Below are 22,502 nucleotides of genomic sequence, written 5' to 3'. Positions count from 1 at the left end.
TGGATTATTAATGAGCCTACAGCTCAGTAGAAAGATAATTAAGAGTTTATTCAGAGAGAGATCCAATTCAGAGCTGGAGCCCAGAAGATAGAGGCATATACTCAGCCCTTAAATCCTGAACAAAAGCCTTCCCTAAAATTCAGTTCCCTTTGCATGAAAGCAGATCCAAGTCAGTTGTCAGAAATATCCTCGCCTAAAGGGAAAGTTATTTTTAATGTATGTCTTGTAATATTTATACCCAAGTGTCAAAAGGAGAGTTGTGTTATAACCTAGGGATTAGTTCAGTCATACACTTGAGATGAAACATAGTCCCCAGGAATGTACTCTTCTGCTGAGATCTATCAAAGCCTCAGTACCAGGGCCACACCTTCCTCTCCAGCTGGCAACATGACAAACGAAGTCCAGAGATCAGAAAACTTGCTGAGTTGGGACAGACATGGTATAATTACGTACTTCCCCCTTCTTTGAACTCTGGAACTAGGTATGCACAAAGGAAAGTTACCTTGATAAGTGAGAAAAAGCAGGTTATGGAGCAAGACCAAGACAAACGAGTATGGAGTATCGCCTGAGCAGACAACACTTTTGCCCTGCTGGAAGCCACTGTGATGCTGGGTAAGATGGAATTGCTGAGAATTTCTGAAATGTGCTCATAGAGGCAAAGATGTAAGAAAGACCTGAGAGAAAAGAAACAGAAATTCAGGGAAAGAGTGAGGGAAGAGAGATAGAGCGTTGATTTGGGACGCCCAAATTTTGATACTGTTTTGATAGGGGATGGATGCAACTATGACTGTGTAGGCATTTGAATCTGAAAGACCAACAGGATTTTGCCACAGCAAACATTTTGAAGAGAGGTAGGCTATATAGTCACCATGAAAGGCAATAGCCATGGGATAGCACTGTGGTTCCGTACAGATGTCAGTAAGCTATGGTCCATGGGTCACTCTGCCCCCCTGCTGGTTTTTGTATGCCCCAGGACCTATGAATAGTTTTAATATTTTGGATAGTAGAAAAAAATCAAAATAAGAACAATGTTTTATGATGTATAAAAATTATGTGAATTTTAAATTTCATCCAAAATAAAATTTAAGTTATTCCTAGGACTTAGACCTGTAGAAAATGCATGTGAATTTAAACAATAACCCACTTCCTTCCAGAGGTTTTGTGATCTGATTCAAATAGATCTTCTCCTTTGAGAAATGTACTGTGTTTTGTGAATTTGGGTTTAGAATGGAAACTCAGCAATTATTTCAAGAACTGTTGTATACTGGAAAACACATACTTGTTTATCCATAAATCACAGGTGGTCTAGAGCCAGATAGATGAATTCCTCTGCTCACATAGAATAAAGATATTCTTTTCTATGCTTAGAGAAAATAACAAATGAAAGAATATTTTCTTTTAAGTTTCTCATAATATAGTAGCACCCAGTCAAGTTCATATACAAATTAACATCTAATACAAAATGCTAATAAAAAAAACTTTGAAAGTACTAATCAAATATCCAGGTAGCTCTTTTTAGGTCAATTTTCTGATTTTCTTGTAGAAATGCTTTCTAAATTTTATGATGAAATTCAATAAATTAATATTTTATAATCTGCTATAGAAAGTGGTGTGACTCAATGGTGCTCTGTCACCTAAATAAATTTGAGAGGTTCTTCCTAAAAATGCTCTAAGTAAAGTAGTCATTTTATTGCCTTGTTACATCTTTGTACCAACTGTATCCTTGACATAACAATACTGTAACAGAACTCACACTTCATTTTGGGAAAGGGAAGGAGAGAGGGAGGGAGGGAGGAAGGATGGCCGGAAAGGAGGAAGGAAATATATATCATAATGTTTTCAGAAAGTTACTCATTTCAGGTCTCAGGTTCACAGCAGGTTGATTTTTCATCTTATATTATGATTCATCACCATCATTGGTCTAAGCTCATACTCTCTTCTATTTAATTTAATTTTGTTTTTGTTGTTGTTGTTGAAGATATTTATTTAAGAGCAAGTTGGGGGTGGGAGGTAGAGGGAGAGAGAAAAAGAGTCTCAAGCAGACTCTATGCTGAACACAGAGTCCAATGTGGGGCTTGATGCCATGACCCTGAGACCATACCCTGAGCCAGAAGCAAGAGCTGCACATTTAACCTACTGAGCCACCCAGGAGCCCCAAACTTTTATTCTGTTTTTAAAATTTGGTTTTCTGTACTCTTTATTCACAATTCTATACTCCACCTGTTTTGTTCTTCTGCATTGACATCTACTGTTGGTACTCACTGTATGTCCTTCCTTCCATTCCATCTTCCATATAATGATTTGCATAGATGCATTTATGAACTATATACAGTAATTGTTTTTTGGGGGTGTGTTCTTCTTAAGGAGTATTGTAATTCTGATTTTTTTCACTTACAGTGTTTCTGAGACCTATCCATCTTAATATATATTTAGACCTAGTTATTGCCTTAGCTTGTATTATACCTCACCACTTGGATATAATTCACAAATGTTATCCCCTCATTCCTATTTAAGTTGTTTTTCACTCATTGTCATTACACATCAGGCTGTGATAAATCTTCACATAAATATCTCTTTGTGTATCGAATGGAAGGTTTTACAATAGTATATTTCAAGAGTGGAAATGCTGTAAGATAATGTTTATAATTTAAGAAAATTCTTCCAAATTTCTTTGAAAATGGCCAATTTTCATTCCCATTAACAGAGGGTGAAGGTTTCCCATATCATCAGCGTTTGAAATTGTTTTACTTGTATTTTTTTTTTTTTACTAAGCTGATCACTTGTAAACTGATTATATATTATTTCTTCTAAATGAAATTTTCTCTTATTTAGTGAGGTGGAACTTTTTTTTCATAATGTTAGGAGCCATTTGGGTTTCACCATTACCATCTTTGCTCAAAAATTTAAAAATATGGTTGGCTTCTTTTTTCTCCCTAAATAATTTATAAGATATACATATATACACATGCTGCCACCTGACACATATTCTTTATCTTTTATCAGTAGGAAGCAGGGTTAACTATTGTGTTTTATCCCTCCTTTAACTGTGTTTACATTTCTTAATCAGAAATATTTCCTCTTTAACAGTATTTCTGAAGCATAATTGACATCAGTAAACTGCACATAATTAAATTATGCAATTTGATGAATGTCAATGCAGTGAAGGGTGGATATATATACCCATGAAACTATCACCACGATCAAGATAATTAATATATCCCTTACCCCTAAAAGTTTCCCCAAACATTTTGGTAACTCTTCCTGCAGGATCTCCCTGTCCACCATTCTCACATCCCACTTCCAGGCAACCTGATCTGATTTCTGTTCCTATAGATTTTATTTTCTCACATTATTTTAAAAGAGTCTATAAACTTCATGAATGGAATCATAGAGTATGTATTGATCATACAGTATGTATGTATAATACGTATGATTTTTATAGAAATGCTTTTTTTCTCTTTTCTTTTCTTTTTCTTTTTTCACTTGGTTGAATTACCTTACAATTTATTCATGACACGGCCTGTATCAATAATTCATTCCTTTTCATTGAGGAATACCATTCCATTGTATTGATATACCAGTTTGTTTATCTATGCATCTGATTGTGTATCTGTGCTATTTCCAGGTTTGATTCTTACCAAAAAGCTGCTATAAACATTTGTATAAAATTTATATGGATGTAAGCTTTTATTTCTCTTGGGTTAATACCTTGGAATGAAATGGTTTGTTAATATACTAGATAAATGTTAAACTTCAAAGAAAATGCTTAGCTGTTTTTCTAGTGGTTGTATCATTTCACGTTCTTCTCAGCAATGCACAATTAGTACTTTCACAGTATTTGTTTTTCTATTATTTTATTTTTAACATGCTTCTGTCTTTATATTTAAATGGGTCTTTTGTAAACAACATAGAATTAGGTACTTTTTAATTATTCCAGCCTAGCAATCTTGTCCTTTAATTTGCCATGTTTAATCCATTAATATTTGGTGTAATTACTTATATATTTGGAGTTAAGTCTTTCATCTTACTAATTGTCATTTACTCGTTCTATCTATAATTTGTGCCTTAATTTCTTTTTTTGTAAGATTTTATTTATTTATTCATGAGAGACACACAGAGGGAGGCAGAGACATAGGCAGAGGGAGAAGCAGGCTCCCTGCAAGAAGCCTGATGTGGGACTTGATCCCAGTACCCTGGGATCACAGTCTGAGCCAAAGGCAGACACTCAACCACTGAGCCACTCAGGCATCCCTTGTGCCTTAATTTCTTTGTTCCTTTTGTTTCTCTTTTTTCTTTTAACAACTCAATGGTTTTTTATTACCTCATATTATCACCTAAATTAACTTTGTAATTCTATAAAATCTTATAAATTCTTATATATATTATATATATCTTAATTTTATGTACATATATATATATAAGTATTCACTGTACAGATTGCAACATAACTTTGACTAAACTTTCTCCTCAATTAGTATCTTTCCTACTTCCTAAACCATTAAAACTTTTCTGATAGATATTTCTATTTTCCCTTCCCTGACATATTTTGCCTTTATGACATATTTTACTTCTTTTTTAAGGTTGTTTTGACAATTGAGAGTTCCTTGAAATTTCATATGAATTTTAGAATCAGCTTGGCAACAACTAGGATTCTGATAGGGATTGCATCAAATCTGTAGATAAATTTGTGTAGTATTAACAATATAAGCTTTTTGATACATGAGCATGGGATATTTTGTTTATTGTTTAGATCTTTTTAAAATTCCTTACAGCAATATTTGTAGTTTTCAGTTATAGATCTTGCACTTTTTAAAATTTTATTCCTAAGTATTTTGTGTTAGATGCTATTGAAAATGGAATAACTTTCTTCGTATCGTTTTTGTATTGTTCATTGCAAGTTATAGAAATACTGCTGATTTGTATACATTGACCTTGTATCTTGCAACTTCAATGAACTCATTTATTAGTTCTAAATTTTTTAGTGGATTATTTAGGATTTTCCGCATACATTGCATTGTGATTTGTGAATAAAGATAGCTTTACATCTTCTTTTTCAGTCTGGATGCCTTTTAATTTTTTTTCTCACCTACCTACACAAGTGGCACAAACGGACTTCTTTGCCTTGTTTCTGATCTCATGGGGAAAGCATCAAGACTATCACCATAAAGTGGGACATAAAGTGGATTTTTCACAGATAACTTTTATCAGATTGACAAAGTTCCCTTCTATTCTTACTTTGTGTAGTGTTTTTATCATAAAAATGGGTTGTGTTTGCCAATACTTTCTACATTTATTGAGATGATTATATGCTTTTTGATTATTATTTTATTGACATGATTTCTGGATGTTAAACCATGCTTGCATCATCTCTGGAATAAATTGTACTTGGTGGTAGTATATAATTCTTTTTTATATATTGCCAGAATTGGTATGCTGGTGTCTTGTTAAAGATTTCTGTGATCCATATCTCATAAGAGATATTGGTTTGTAGTTTGTTTTTTTTTTTTTTCATTATATCATTGTGTAGTTTTGGCATTGGGACAATACTGGCCTCATAAAATGATTTGAGAAGTGTTTACCTTCTCTACTATTTCTTTTTTTTTTTTTTTTGCAAGCATTGGTGAAGAATTTGGTGCTAATTATTCTTTAAGAATTAAGTAGAAATTACTAATGAAGCTACCTGTGCCTAGGATTTTGTTTTGGAGCCTCCTATTGATTACTAATTTACTTTTTTTTACTTGTTTATTCACATTGGCTATTTCTTCTTATTTGGTTTCAGTAGTTTATCTCTTTCTAGGAACTTGCCAATTTTATCTAAGTTATCTAATTCATAGGGATAAAATTGAACACAGCATTCCCTATAAGGGAATTCCCTTTTATTTTTACAGGGTTGTTAATAATATTCCCTCTTTAATTTCTGATTATGGTGACTTGAGTCTTTGTATGTTTTTTCTTGGTCAACTTAGCTAAATGTTTGTCAATTTTGTTAATTTTTTTCCTAGAACAATACTTTTATTATTATTACTATTATTACCCTGTTTTTCTATTATTACCTTGTTTTTCTAGTGTCTGTTTTATTAATTTGTTAACTTCTTATTTTCTTTTTCGTTTTTGTTTGATTTAGGCTTAATTTCTATTTTTTTAAGATTTAAGGTTAGTTTATTGCTTATGGTCTTATTTTTTAATATAAATATTTAGAACAATCAATATATATGTCAATCTACTTTGGCTGCATCACATACATTTTAGAATATTGTGATTTTCTTATCATTTATCTCAAAATATTTTCTATTTTTCCATTTAATTTCTTCCTTAACTAATTGGTTGTTTGGAGTGTATCATTTAATTTATACATACATTTTAGTTTCTCAAATTTCCTTCTATTATTAACTCCTTATTTTATTCCATTGTAGTAAAAAAAAAACAAAAACAACATTTTATTTTAACTTTATCTCTTTAAGTTTATTGAAGTTTGTTTTTTGAGCTCTCATATGGTCTTTCCTGGACAATGTACCATGTGCTCTTAAGCAGAATGTACATTAATACTGTTATTGTTGATTTGAAGGTTCTATAGATATCTGTTAAGTCAAGTTGATTCAAAGTGTTATTCAATTCCTCTATTTTATTTCTGATCTTCTGCTTAGTTGTTCTTTTCATGACTTAAGATCTGATTGGAAGTCTGTACTACTATTGTTGAATTCTCTGTCTTACTTGTTTTTGTCAGTTTTTTTGCTTTATGTGTATCAGGGCTCTGTTGTTGAGTGCATATGTATTTATAATTACATCTTCTAGGTAAATTGACCTTTATCACCATGAAATATCCTTTATACTCTGGTAACATAGTTTTGTTTTAAGATCTATTCTGTCTGGAATTATTATAGCTACTCCAATTTTCTTTAAAAAAAAAAGATTTTATTTATTTATTCATGAGACAGAGAGAGAGAGAGAGAGAGAAAGAGAAAGAGGGGTGGGGGGCAGAGACACAGGCAAAGGGATAAACAGGCTCCATGCAGGGAGCCCAACGTGGGACTCGATCCCTGGTCTCTAGGATCAGGCCCTGGGTGGAAAGCGGCGCTAAAACACTGAGCCACCCGGGCTGGTCTACTCCAATTTTCTTGTACAGCAGTTCCTGCTAATCCATGGTGGATATGGTCTAAGACCACCAGTGGATACCTGAAACCATGGATAGTACTGAATCTTGTATATACTATGTTTTCTCCTATACAAACATACCTATGATAGAGTTTAATTTATAGATTAGGCACAGTAATACATTAACAATAGCAATAATATAATAGAACTATTATAACAGTGTACCAAAATAAAAGGTATGTGAATGTTACCTCTCTCTCTCAAAATATCTTGTACTGTACTCACCCTTCTTCTTGTGATGATATAAGATGATAAAATGCATATGTGATGAGATAAAATAAGATGAATAACATAGGCATTGTGATGTAGTATTAAGTTACTACTGATTTTCTTATGACATGTCATAGGAAGATCATATGATGCCTGACCACATTTTACCACAGGTAACTGAAATCATAGAAATCAAAACCATGGATAAGGGGGGGGGGGAGGGGGATACTGTATTTTCTGTTTCCATGATATATTTTTTCCATCCTTTTACTTTCAGTCTGTTCATATATTTGAATCTAAAGTGTGTATCTTGTAGATAGTATATTGCTGGATCTTTTTAAAATCCATTCTGCCAATATGCTTTTGAATGGAATAGCTGACCCATTTGGTTTTAATATTATTGTTGACATAGATGAATTTATGTCTCTGAACTTTATATTTTGATTTGGCTCTTATTGCAGTAAAAACAATAGCTTTCACCTACGTACTGTAGAATACACAGAAGCAGCTGTCCTCCTCAGTGATTTTTGATACAATACTTTTAATAAAGTTTTCATATATATACAAAATTTCATATATATGTGTGTGTGTATATATATGTTCAGATTAGTTATTTTTGTCTTTTTGTTAATTCTTGTGTCAAAAATGTATTGTTTGAATCATGACCTAAAAGTGTCTGATTATTTGGTAGAGTCAGTCTAGAGAAATTGCTTTTTTATTTTTGTATGTTCAATTATTATATGTATTTTTCAAAACTAAGTTTTTCAAATCTATAACATATCTTATTGATATTTTTATTGAAAGGGCAATAAATTTATGGATGGAGATTGAGTTAGTGTCTTTATAACATTAAGTTTTCTCATATATAAAGATGGTATAATCTAATTATTCAGATTTTCATTTATAGTAATAGATTAAAAATTACTTATATAAGTCTTACCCTCTTCTTTCTTGCTGTTAAGTTTGTTCCTAAGTAACATATTGTTAATTTTATTGTTGGTATTGTGTATAGTATTCTATTACTCTTTTTCTATTCTTCTTTTTTTACTCTGGGAGTTGAGAAATAATTCTGATGTTTTGTTACCTAGCAATTTGACTGAACTTTTTTTAATTAGCTTTAATATTTTGTCAGTTTTGCTTTTTTGTAAGTGATCATATCATCTGCACATACAGTAACTCTATTTCATTTTTTCCAATCTTGATAATTATTTTCTCTTTTTGTAGGCATTCTTTTCATATCACTTACTTTAAATGAAATGTCTCTTCAATTTCTGTATTACATGTGATGTCTCTAAAAACACAAATTGTCAAATTGAAGAAATTCTCTTCAATTTCTACTTATATATAGATAGTTTAAGTTTGTGAATATATATTAACTTTATCAAATATTTTTTACTCTCTACATTGTGATTTGGTGTTTTATTCTTAGATCTATTAATTTGGTGAGATAAAAAGATAGCCATGTAATTATTTCTTTGTTTTTACATTCCTGAGATCAAGTAACATAGATATAAAATTATGTTTTGCTTAATATACTCTGGGGTTGAATAATAAATTACTTAAGATTTTTGCATCTCTACTCAAAAGAAAAATGTGCTCATTTAAAAAAAAAATCTCTCTGAATTTAATTATCTGACCCACGTGTCAGCATAGTTTTAGCTTCACTTAAAAATCTGGGAATCCCCCCCGCCTTTTTCTAGTTTTGGGAACAACTCATTTGTATGACTTTGTTCTTTGAAGTGTGGGGAAATCCACCTTAAGCCATCTAGGCCTGGGGATTTAAGGAGGTGGGAGACTGCTGACAATTTCATCTTCTTAATAGTTATTTTTCTATTTAATTCTTCTATCCCTTGTGCCAATTTTGGCAGCTAGTGTGTTTCTTATGCTATATATTTTTCCATGTTAAATAGATGTTTTGTTTGTGGCCTATTCTTTTCCAAAATAGTTTTTAAAATTTTTCTATATTTGTGGAGAGTTCTTTCTCTCTCCCTCCTCTTTCTTGTTCTGGTGACTTCTTCCTCTTTCTGTGGTTAATGTTTACTTATTATGTTTTATTCATATTCATTTCATAAATTTATCTTATATATTTATAATTATTCTTATTGTTTTGTTCTCTACTTGGTAAATTTGTATCATCTTTTTTTATTTCTTTTTTTTTAAGATTTTATTTATTTATTCATAAGAGACACAGGCAGAAAGAGAAGCAGGCTCCACGCAGGAAGCCGGACGTGGGACTCGATCCCAGGCTCCAGGATCACACCCTGGGCTGATGGCAGTGCTAAACCGCTAAGCCATCTGGGCTGCCCTGATTCTTTTTCTTGTGTCTTTCAGCTTAAGTTTATTATTTAATTTCTTGAGGCAAAAACATGAGCTCATTTATTTTTGTTACTTTTTTCTAATAAGTATCATTTTTCCCACTAACTAAACATTTGGATATTTTGAAATTTAACTTTTATTTAGCACCAAGTACTTCAGTTTCCTTATATTTTCGCCTTTAATTCACTGCTTAAATAGAAGTATGCTTTTAAACTTTCTAAATTTAAGGGATGCCCAGGTGTCTCAGTGGTTGAGCATCTGCCTTTGGCTCAGGGTGTGATCCTGGGGTCCTGGGATCAAGTCCCATATTGGGCTCCCTGCAGAAAGTCTGCTTCTACCTTTGCCGATGTCTCTGCCTCTCATGAATAAATAAATAAAATATTAAAAGTAAAAACAGAAAGCATGATAACCACAAAATATGAAGGAAGATAACAAAATAAGTTCACATTCGCCTGTCATTTTGGTATATATATATAACTGAATTTACTCACTTATTAAAGCATACATCCATAAGTTTTAATGAAATAGAATTAATAATGTGTATTTTTAAATAGGAAGAGAAAAGATCACAGGAAGGTTGAAAACAAAAAAAGTAAAAAACAAAGGGATAGCTAACAGATGTTAAAATAATGCAAGCTGATCATTTTAATATGACAAAATAGCACATTCAAATAAAAATGAAAATGTGATAAAAAAAGGATCAGTGCATAATGATTAAAGGAAAAATTTATACCAGTGGATACAATAACCATAATCATATATCACATAATTATCTTCCCTTCAACTATATATTATATGATAAGTAATAGAAAAGTATATAATCTACAAATGTAATTGGAATTCAAACAAACACACATGCACAGACATGCCTCAAAAGACATCAGTCTCAAAATTATTCTAGGTTATAAAGGAATTGAGTAGCATGCTTAACAAGTGGAGTTTAACTGGTAGGTTTGTAATTTTTGTGCCATTCTTTAAGATTCTATATTTCTCTCCAGTATGTGGAATACTGAAAAAAACCCTGCAAGAAATCCCAATACATTTTCAAAGACGAACTATTTTCTCTCATCACAGTCCAACCAATTAAAAAATCAGTATCAAATAAATAGCTAAAAACATTCTCAAATTTAGAAATTTTTAAAAAAGATTTTATTACATAGGCAGAGGGAGAAGTAGACTCTTCTCAAGGATCCTGATATGGGACTCGATCCCAGGATCCTAGGATCATGCCCTGAGCTGAAGGCAGACATTCAACCACTGAGTCACCCAGGTGTCCCTGTTTATTTCTTTTTCTAATTATTGCTACATAGATCATTTTTTTTCTGCTGCTGCTTTCTAATTATACATTTTTAAAATTTTTTTCATAGTAACACCTAATTTTTAAGGCCTATATGTGTACAGATTTTCACAATTACTGAAGATTATCATTATTGAGGTCATCTCTTTGTGGGAAAAGCTATAGTTTTATTATGCTTTGTAACTAAGCTACTTTTAACCTCCCTGAGCCATCATGTTGACTTTGAAGTTTTGATCTCAGGTTGTTACAGGAGTTCCTTATGAATATTTTTCACTATCAAAAATATTAATCTCCCAGTTATATTTCATATGTTCTAAGACCCATTTAAAAAAGCAACATTTATATCTTGCCATAGTTTAATATTTTTCTTTTTTTGGTACATGAGATAATGATATATCACCTAATATCATCTCTGGTTCAACTAAATATGGTGATTTCTTCGCCTACCTTTGATTCCCATTCTTGTTTTGTTATGGAATCGTTTAACACATTATGTAACACTTCTCCTCAAAGTTTTATCAGACAAAATCTCTGCCTCATACACATTCTGGGTCTTTGTATGACTTTGTAGGAGAGAAGCTATAAACTCTTTCAATCACAATCTAGTATCATTTAAAAATACATAGTTATTTTAAAATAAATCACTATAACTTTGTTCCTATTTACTCTTCTCTTTAGACAGATTGGCACTTAAGCTTATCATTCATATTTTTCACTCTTAATGATGCCTTTGGAAAGATCTTAAATCTTATTTTTCAGTTCATTAATTTGCTCTATGAGTCCATCTAGTTTGTGATTCCCGTAAATCCCGTTATTATCAATTTAGTAGTTTATCTGTAAGTATTAAAAAAAATTTCATCTTATAGATGGAAAGGAATTTAATGGCATATGCAACTAAAATATAGTCTTCAGTTATATTATGAACATGGCCAGCTCTAATCTGTTTTGTAGGCTTTGTGCTTGGACTTACTTCCATCATTGTAGAAAAACAATGGTTTTAGGTCTTGTACCACATTGTCCAGAGCAATTCAGAAGCATCTGTTTTTCCCAAATTCCTGCAGGAATCCTGATAGTCACTTTGATTTGACCACCTTAGGTTACATACCAACACACAAATCAATTACTGTGATTAGGGAGCCAACAAATGTTGCTTATTTATTGAAGGCCATATATTCTTTAAGAACCACACAGGTCTCAGTGGAAACTATGGGCCATTGGGAAATTAGGATAATGACGTTAAAGAGACAAACAATTTTTGCTCATGAGTTACTTTGAAAACATTATTTTCATGTCCAATATCTCTACTCGTTTCTTATTTATTCATCAGCTTTTCTTCCTTAATGTTTGCAAATGCTTTTTAAAAAATTCCAAAAATACTAATAATGCTTTTTTTAAATACCTCCCCAAACTGCCACATTGTGCTTCCTTCTATTAGAGATGGGTCTTTTTTGCTTCACCCCACCACAATGTTTGACCTACGTCAATACCTTATGACTGTTTTGCTCCAAGTTTATGTTTGTTCCCTCTAAACCATCTGCTGTCTAGACTTGTTCCTGTGGTAAAATGGGATACTGGAGATTAAGACAAATGTCTGAATTAAGTATTGTGGTATGGACTCAAACACCTCATTTTCCATGACTTATTTGTACCCAAAGCATGTTTCTCCCATGTACCAAGGGATTTCTCTTGTCCGAAGACACCCAACCTTAGTTTTGATTGCCTGGTCCAAAGGAAGATTATGTGGATACACACTTGTTGGCTTATGTACACCTGTTCTTTTCTTTGCCTGATTATGGCATTTTCTTCCTGCCTCCAGGTGGCACCACTGAACTTTTCTTACCAAGGACATGGACATGGTCAATCTTCAGGTGAGGGACACACATATGTACCTGTTTATAAGACTCAATATTGTGAATGTTTATCTGGCCAGCAACGCCAACCAACATTCTCACATAGCATCAGCTCTTGCTCAGAGTGCTCTGTCAGGAGGCAAAAGGTGTAGCTTTTACAGGTGCCCTGCTTCAGCTGGTCTCAGGCTCCGCTTAGGCATGTTGATCCCTAGCTCTGTCCCTCTTCCAGCCACCATTCTCCCTTAAAGAGACCCCACCATCATCAGTCTTGTAAGTATTCCTTTAAGTGTTGTTCTAGTTAGTGTCCATTCTAACACCATGTCAGAACAGCACAGGCAGCTACAGCATAATATTGCATCTGGATCCAAATTGGAAGCCTCTTCTATTCATTTTTGATAAATGTGAATCTCTTCTACCATTTACACCTTCTCTTCTGATTAGATGGATAATCAGGGATTGATTTCTTACCACTCTATGGGAGGTGAGACTTTTAAATAGACTTATTTACTTAGAAAAAGGGAAAAATATAATGGTCTGAAATTTCAGGCACAAAAAGCAATACACATATAATGGTATACATGTAGCTCTCATATATCACGCTACGTGAGAATATGTACAGCACTTGTAAGACTATCCTTCTATAACATAGTAACATCTAATGGTAAAAAAAAAATTGTTCTTGTTCTTTATAGTGGACACTTGAAAAATAAATAAAATCAGGAAGATCTAATGAACTTTGAAAAACATCTGACAAGGGCACAGATCATCAAAGAGTTTTTGTCATAATAGTGAACTGAAATTTGTAGAAAGAAAAAGTTAATATGCTAGTTATATAATACCAGAGACTGTTATACCAATCATAAAAATGTTGTGAATTCCTATTCTCATTGTTGGTTTACTTTGAAAAATTTATTCTCCTTGTTGCTGATAGTTAAAGTCAGTTCTTTAAGTAAACTATTAAAATAAATGTAGTATAGAAATGAATTCAATGCCTTTTTGTTTTAGCAAATCAAGGTCTGTTTGGTTTTCAAGTTTTACATTAGGTTGAAGATGCAAGTAGCATTAATTAAGCTAATAGTACAAAGATTTGTATTATGTTTTTTATTACAATAATTTTGTCAAAATTTCTGTGTTTTCTTCTTTTTTTCTTATACATAAGTGTGTACACATACTTAGGATATTATATCAGGCAGTGTAAAATAAGCCATATAAATTACTTTGTTCCACTTTATTTTTCATTTGCAGTTTATCACATAATCTTTTACATAAAATCTTATTCTATCAAATTAGTTTATTCACTAGCTTTCTTTTATGCATGCTTTGTGCTTTCCCATTCCATTAATTTGCTAATGAGAGTTTTGAGCTGAAAAAAAAAACCTCTTTGATCCTATTTATCTACATCTTAGTTGTGTCTGAAACCTCACATTTCTTCATTTCTCAGAAATTTTCCATATCACTCTAAGTCTAATAGACTGTGAGACTGTCTTTATTTCACTCCCATAATTTTTACGTCCATTCAAAGTCTCCATCGCTGATATCACAGAGTCCTATAACTTATGGTAAGAAACCTGTGTCTGAGAGATCAGGTGGTTATACTAAGTAGGGATAGACAGGGAAAGGAAGGAACACACTTTGATTGAATTAAGAAGCCAAAACCAAATCAGTGCACAACCAAATGGAGACTGAGGGACAAGGTCTTGAGACAAAAACTGGAAATGAGAGAAACAAGGAAGAAAATAAAATACTGGGTTGAGTGTAGGCAAATACAGGTAATGTACATGAATTTAGAAGCTATGATCTAGAATCACATACGTTTTATTTTATAACATTGCTACTTATACATGTAATTGTATGTTCCGTGGTTAACATTCTTGGAGACCATAAACTGCCTGAGGATAAGGATTATGGCTTTTTCTCAGGATTTTTTATTAGAGCATAAAACAGTGCCTGAGTAGGATGGTGTCCATTGAGAAAGCATTAGGACCAGAAAAATAATGTTTAGCTAAAAAGAAAACAAAAGTCTCATATTTAAAAAAATATGGTGTTATTCTGAGAAGAAACTAGTAAGTGCTTAGCAGGCAATGATTCATTGTGGAAAGGAGGAATTCAGCTCTCTTAAAGGCCAAATGATTGCTTTATGCATAAAAACCAAATGAAAAAAACTCAATTCAGACTAAGTTTGAAACTTTTCAGTAAAAAAGAATCAGCATATCCATTGACTAAATGCTGTCTATACTTGTGTTGTCAACTCTAGTCTTCTGGCTTTTATTTTTTTCCCCCAAGCACTATCTGTTTTATCCCTACAATAATTTTTAATTTTAATGGGCTTAAACTTCCCATTTTTGCCAATTTCACAAAACACTTTGTAGCTGGGTACAAGTGCTTACTATCCAATAGAGCCACTAACATGACTAGCTGATGACTTGAAACTTGCTCTTTTCTGTTGTTTTTCGGGAGCCATGGCTTTTAGTTTAAGGATACTGACACTTCAGGACTCACCACCTTGTATACTCCCCTCTCTCTCCTGGTCCCACTGTCATGACTCTTTGGGAGTCATGGGGGTGGCCACACAAAAGTATGGACACAGAGAAGAAAAAAGCATATTTTTGTTCAATATGATCAGATGAAAAGCAAGGTCCTATTAGTAGACACTCTGAAACATATGTTAATAGTAAGATTGCAAGACCTTTTGGATTGTCCTTATGAGAATTGGAACAAATGTAAGAATACATTTTTCTTTATGTTTGAAATTTTTGCATCTCATTGTTCAGACTTGAAAATTGAACATTTTCAATTGTAACAATTGAAAAATTGTAAAAATTATAACAATTTTTTAAACCTAATTTCTTCAGTAGCTGTTCATCCTTACTTTTCCAAACTTAATTGAAAATTTCAAACTTTTAAAAATTTTAATTAATAACACATCCAAAAGCTGCATAAAAGATGACAAACAAGAATTAAATTATATTTTTTTAACTATAAGAGAGCTAAAATATCAAGCCACAAAACAGAGTGAAAAACAATGAAATAAAATCATTGATGATCAAGTACAGGTATATATAGGTGACAGCAGATGGGACAAAACTATTCTGTCTTCTATATATTGTCTCTTCTAGTGCTAGTAACCTCTAAAAGCCTATAATGTTAAGTGGCAGGAACTCTCTTGGACCTTATTTGATTCAAAAAAGCAGAAAAGAGGACCTAAATAAAGATTCAGACATATAATAAAAGAGTTTTAAATATATTTGATATTAAAAGTAAGCACTGAGAAAACCTAAATTATTAGCTTTTGGTGGTGAAATGAGGGAGGAAAAACATCTATATTAATTTCATCTTATCTCCTGTTAGAAAACTAATAAATAGTGTCTGAAGAAATATAGGTTTATAAATTTATCTATTGCAGCATAGCATAGCAATCCACCCAAACTTTAATGTATTAAAAAAAAAACAGTTTTTGTTTGTTTGTTTTTGCTTACAGATCTGTCAGCCTTTTGAGCTGGGATTAACTAGGCAGTTCATCTGTTGGTCTTAATCAAAGACTCTGTGTCTACTGTTAGCTATTCCATATGGTCACATCCTCCATTAAGCTACCTCAGGCTTCCTAACATGCCAGCTTTGCATAAAAAAGAAGGCATACACCAATACACAAGTGCTTTTCAAGTCTCTCAGATTGTTTTATGTTTGCTGATGTCCCAGTAGCTGAATAAGTCATATGGTGACCATCAGAATCAATTGATCAGAGTCAATATGGGGGGGAGGGAAGAGTATGGACACAGGGAAAGATAATTAACATTGTATCACAAGAATATATGAAGTTATAGTTATAAAAATAATCACTGCAAAAAAAATACAAATCTTTTTAATTTAGAAGAAATATATGTCCCTCTCACAAAAAAGAGACCAGATTTTGAAACTTTATATATATGTAAATACATGTATAATACAGGATATATGCACATATCCTATAATATCAGAAATTGGAATATAAAATATAATGATAGAACAGAGCTCTTCTTAATCTTAATCTGTCATAGCAATAAATTTAAATGAGCTAAGCTTCCCTACTAAAAGATAAACATTCTCAAACTGCATCATATAATAAAACCCAATTCTATGCTGTGTAAAGAAACTCTAAAAATAACTCAGAAACATTAAAAATATAAAGATGGCAAAAATTTGCTAGTAAAAATAAAAACAAAAAAGATGTTGAAATCTTTTTCAAAGTAAATTGTAATAATAAATTTTAAGAAAGCTAGAATTAAAACAAGACAACAAAAAACATTTCAGCATATTATAGGACTCAATTCACAAAAATTATATCATAGTGTTAATTATTTATGCACCAATATCATAACTCTTATCAATATTTTAAGCAAATACTATAAGTGATGCAAAGATAAATCTAGGGGAAAAAATACTGATAAGTGAAATATTTTGATTCATTTCTTGCCAACCATAATGAAGCAGCAGGATAAAAAATAAGTAAGGATATAGAAAATCTAATTAAAGCAGATCTTACTGATGTAGATAAAAATCTGTCTCTAAAAGGAGATAGTGTATTTTCCTTTTACGTGTGTCTCCATCAAATGAATCAACACACACATAGTGGGAGTCCTACAAAGAGAAGAGATACAGAAAGGGGCTGAGAGACTATTTTAAGAAATAATGGTAGAAAAATTCCTAAGTTTGATAAAGACACAAATATAAAATTCTAAGAAGCTCAATGAGCATCAATTAATGTGAAATTAAGAGATCCACACTGAAACACATTATAATCAAACTATCAAAAACCAAAGACAGAGAGTATCTTGAAAGCAGCAGAGAAGTGACTTGTTAAGGGATACTTAATAGGATTACCAGATTTCTCATCAGAAACTCTGGAGGTCAAATATAGTCAAAGTTCTGAAAGAAAAACAAACCTGTCAACCAATAATACTATATCCAACAAAATTGTCCTTTAATAGTGAGGGAGAAGTTAAGACATTTCCAGATAAAATCTAAGAGTTTGTTATTACTAGAATCACCCTGCAAGAAATGCTAAAAAACAGTCTTACAGGTTGAAATAAAAGGATACCAGACAGTAACTTGAAGTCATATGAAAAAATAAAGATCTAGTAAAGGTAAATGCATGGGAAATAATAAAAGCTAATAATATTGTCATTCTGGTTTGAAATTCCACAGTTTGTTTTTCTACTTGATATAAAAAACTAATGCATACACAATCCAATCATTAGTCTGTGTTTTTGGACACACAATGTATAAAGATGTAATTTTGTGACATTAATACCTAAAAGCATGTGGTGATCAACCTGCTTAGGAGCAAAGATTTTAAATGTTATTAGAATTAAGCTGGTATAAATTTAAATTAGAGTGGTATAATTTTAGGATGCTAAATGTATTCCCCATAGTAATCACAAATATAATAGTTATAAGATATATACAACAGGAATTAAGAAGAGAATAAATATTTCCCTATAATAAATCAACTATACACAAAAGGTGACAGTAGCACAGAAATAAGTGACAAAAAATCTTTAAGCAATACAATAAAATTAGCAAAATGACAGAAAATTCCAAGAATAATTAAATGTAATGAATTAAACTCTGTAATCAAAAATAGAGGTTGTCAGATGTATTAAAAAAATTATTCAAAAAAAGTATTCAACTCTATGCCATCTAGAATAGAATTACTTTAGATCTAAGCATACAAATAGGTTGAAAGTGAAGTGATGGAAAAAGATATTTCATGCAAATAATAACCCAAAAGATAGCTGAGGTGGCTGCAGTGATATCAGACAAAATTGAACTTAAATTTAAAAAAAAATTAAGAGACAAAGTAGGACAATATATATTAATAAAATATTCAATACAGCAAGAAGATACAAGTTACAAACATTTATTCATCTAGGGATAGATGATCAAAATATATGAAGTGAAAATTGACAGAACTGGACAAAACAAAATGCTATGTCAAATATTCTTACTCTTAATAAAGAGCAGAACAACCAAACAGAAGATGAGTAAGGAAATAAGGACTTGACCAATACAATAAACCAAATAAATGTAAAAGCCACATATAAAACACTCTATCCAACAATGGAATACTCACTATTCTCAAGTGCACATGGTAAATCCTCCATAGATTCTAAGTTAGGCCATGGTTCATGTCTCAGAAGAATTAAAAAGATAAATTTTAGGCAAAATATCTTAACTGACAACAGGATGAAGTTAGAAATCAATAACAGAAGGAAGACCACAGCATTCACATATTTGTGGAAATAAAAAAACACACTCAAAATGAATGGTGGATAAACAAAAATCTCAAGGAAAATTAAAAAATACTTAGAGATGAATTAAAACAAAAACACAGCAAACCAAAACTTGTGGGATATAGCAAAAGTGATGTTCAGGGACATATTAATAGCTGTAAAAACTTACATTAAAAAAAAACAAGAAAAATCTCAAATCAACAACATAGCTTTACAACTTAAGGAACTAAGGAAAGAAAAACAAATTAACCCTTCACTAACAAAAGGAAAGAAATAATAAACATTAGAGCAGAAATAAATAAAATGGAGCAAAAAAAAACAATAAGGAAATTCAGGAAAACCAAAGTTGGTTCTCCAAAAATATCAAAAAAATGGACAAATCTATACCTAGTTTCAAAGAAAAAAGAAAGAAGCCTCATTTATTAAAATTAGAAATGAGAGGGGGCACATTAGTATTGATTCTATAGAAATAAAAAGAATTGTAAAAGAATACTATGAACCAGTTGTACACCAACAAATTGGATAATCTAGGTGAAATGGACAAATTGATAGAAATGTGAAACCTACTAAAGCCTGCATGCCAAAGTAATAGAAAATCTGAATAGACATATAAATACTAAGGAGATTTAATCAGTAATAAATCATCTTTGACAAAGAAATGTCCTGGACTTGATGGCGTCACTGCTGAATTCTACCAGACATCTAAAGGATAACGAACACCTTCTGAAACTTTCAAAAAACTGAATAGAATGTTTCTTTACTCATTCTATGAAACATTGACCCTGATTCCAAAGCCAGAGAAAGACTCTATCAGAAGACTAAAGACCAATAAAGCTAATGAATTGATGTAAAAATTCTCAACAGAATACTTGCTGAACTGAATCCAAGAGTCTATTGAAAGGATTACTATGATAAAATACAAAAAAAAAACACACAACAACTTCAAAAAATTGTAAGTTCTTCCTCTAAGATCTAGACTGTCTGCTTTTGAGTTACATTTAACATAGTACTAGAAGTTCTCATTAGAACAATTAGTCAAAAAAAATTTTAAGTATCCAAATTGGAAAGGAAGACGTAAAATAATCTTTGTTTACAGATGTATGACCTATGTGTATAAAACCTTAAAGAATCTGTAAAAAAGGGTGCCTGGGTGGCTGAGTTGGTTAAGTGTCTGCCTGCTGCTCAGGTCATGATGCCAGGGTCCTGAGGTGGTCTCCGGCTCCCTGCTCAGTGGGGAGTCTGCTTCTCCCTCTCCCTCTGCCTGCTCTTCCTCCTGCTTATGGTCTCTCTCTCTCTCTCTCTCTGTGTCACATGAATAAATAAAATCTTTTAAAAATTCTATAAAAAATACTGATAAAACTAATAAACTGTTCCAGTAAAGTAGCAGGATACAAAATCTACATTCAAAAATTAGTTGCATTTACATACACTAACAATGAACAATCTGAAAAGAAAATTAGGAAAACAGTTTGATTTACAATTGCACTACAAAGTATAAAATACCTAGTAATTAACCAAGTAAGTGGACAACTATACAATGAAAATTACAAACATAGCTGAAAGAAATTAAAGATATAAATAAATGGAAAGACATCCTAAGTTCCTGAATTGGAAGACTAAATATCGTTAGATATTAATACTAGCCAAAGCAACCTACAGATTTCAAGCAATCTGTTTTCAAAACACTCCAAAAGGTTTCTGTTTTTGTTCTTTTTTTTTTTTTTTTTTTTTTTAAGAAATAGAATAATCCACTCTAAAACTCATATGGAATCTCAAGGGACCCAGAATAGTCCAAACTAACACTGAGAAAGCATAATAAAGGAGGATTTACACTTTCTGATTTCAAAACTTGTCACAAAGTCTTAATAATCAAAACATGGTATATGGCATAAAGATAGGCTTACAAACCAATGAAATAAAATAGAGAATCCAGAAATAGATAAATTTTTGCAAATATGGTCAAATGATGGTTTTCCTTTTACAATAGAGTAGACCATTTAATGGAACAAGGCAGTCTTTTCAACAAATGGTGATAGGAAAACCAGACATCCACATGTAAAACAATAAAGCTGGATATTTACCTAACACCATATGCAAAAATTAGCTTAAAGTGGATCAAATGTCTAAATATAAGAACTAAAACTATGTAATTCTTACAAGAAAAGACAGAAAAAAAGACTCATGATATTGCATTGACAATGCCATCTTGACACCAAAGACAAAAGCAAGAAAAGAAGAAAATAGATGAGCTGGACTTCATAAAAATTAAAAAATGAAACAAAACAAAAAAACCCATACTTTTGTGTATCATAAAAAACCCCAGAGAACAAGAGGAAATGTTTGCAAATCATGTATTTGATAAGAGATTACTATCCAAAACATTCAGAGAAGTCCTAAAACTCAAAACCAAACAACTGAATTTAAAAATGCCCTAAAGCAGGACAGCCCGGGTGGCTCAGTGGTTTAGCGCCACTTTCAGCCCAGGGCCTGATCCTGGAGACCCAGGATCAAGTCCCACGTCAGGCTCCCTGCATGGAGCCTGCTTCTGCCTCTCTCTCTGTGTCTCTCATGAATAAATGAATAAAATCTTAAAAAAAAAAATAAAAGCAGAAGACATGAGCAGACATTTCATTTTTCTTTTTTCAAAATTTCATTTAAATTCTAATTAGTCAACATACAGTGCAATATGGGTTTCAGGAATGGAATTCAGTGGTTCATCATTTATATACAATACCCAGTGCTCATCACAAGTGCCCTCCTTAATACCCATCACCCATCTGGCTCATCCCCCACCCACATTCCTCCAGCAACCCTCAGTTTGTTCTCTATCATTAAGTATGTTTTATGGTTTGTTTCCCTCTCCCTGTTTTCCCACCTCCCATATGTTCACCTCTTTTGTTTCTTAAATTCCACATATGAGTGGAATCATATGGTATTTGTCTTTCTCTGACTTATTTCACTTAGTGTAATATACTAGCTCTCTCCACGTCATTCCAAATGCCAAGATTTCATTCTTTTTGATGGTTGAGTAATATTTCATTGTGTATGTGTATATATATGCCACATCTTTATCCATTCTTCAGTCGATGGACATTTAGGCTCTTTTCATTGTTTGGTCCCTTGTTGATAATGCTGCTTTAAATGTTAAGGTGCATGTATCTCTTCAAATCTGTATTTTTATATATAATGGAATATTACTCACCCATTAAAAATAATGTAATTTTGCCATTTGCAACAATATGGCTGGAGCTACAGAGTATAAAGCTAGTCGAAATAAGTCAAAGACAAATACCCATGATTTGGGGTGGTGGATGCAAGCGTGGGTTAAATAGAGGATTAAGGAGGATACTTGTCATGATGAGCACTGGGTGATACATGGAATTGTTAAATCACTAAATTGTACACCTG

General features: G+C 32.0%; 1 protein-coding gene across 7 annotated transcripts in view; it reads left to right on the top strand.

Annotated features, from left to right (window-relative positions):
* Positions 1 to 466: 466 nt before the first annotated feature.
* Positions 467 to 22,502, top strand: part of LOC144291661 (uncharacterized) — a 183,451-nt gene continuing 161,415 nt past the window's right edge. For all 7 annotated transcript variants that reach the window (XR_013359038.1, XR_013359040.1, XR_013359037.1 and 4 more), the window contains exons 1-2: positions 467 to 612; positions 12,792 to 12,843. Coding sequence is in view for 1 of the 7 variants with exons in the window: in XM_077861337.1 (XP_077717463.1) it covers positions 12,823 to 12,843 (21 nt within the window). In the remaining 6 variants the exon portion in view is untranslated. The remainder of the gene's footprint in view (positions 613 to 12,791; positions 12,844 to 22,502) is intronic.

This window comes from Canis aureus, chromosome 20 (assembly GCF_053574225.1).
Source record: "Canis aureus isolate CA01 chromosome 20, VMU_Caureus_v.1.0, whole genome shotgun sequence".
NCBI lineage: Eukaryota > Metazoa > Chordata > Mammalia > Carnivora > Canidae > Canis > Canis aureus.
This window is presented reverse-complemented; position numbering and strand designations above follow the sequence as displayed.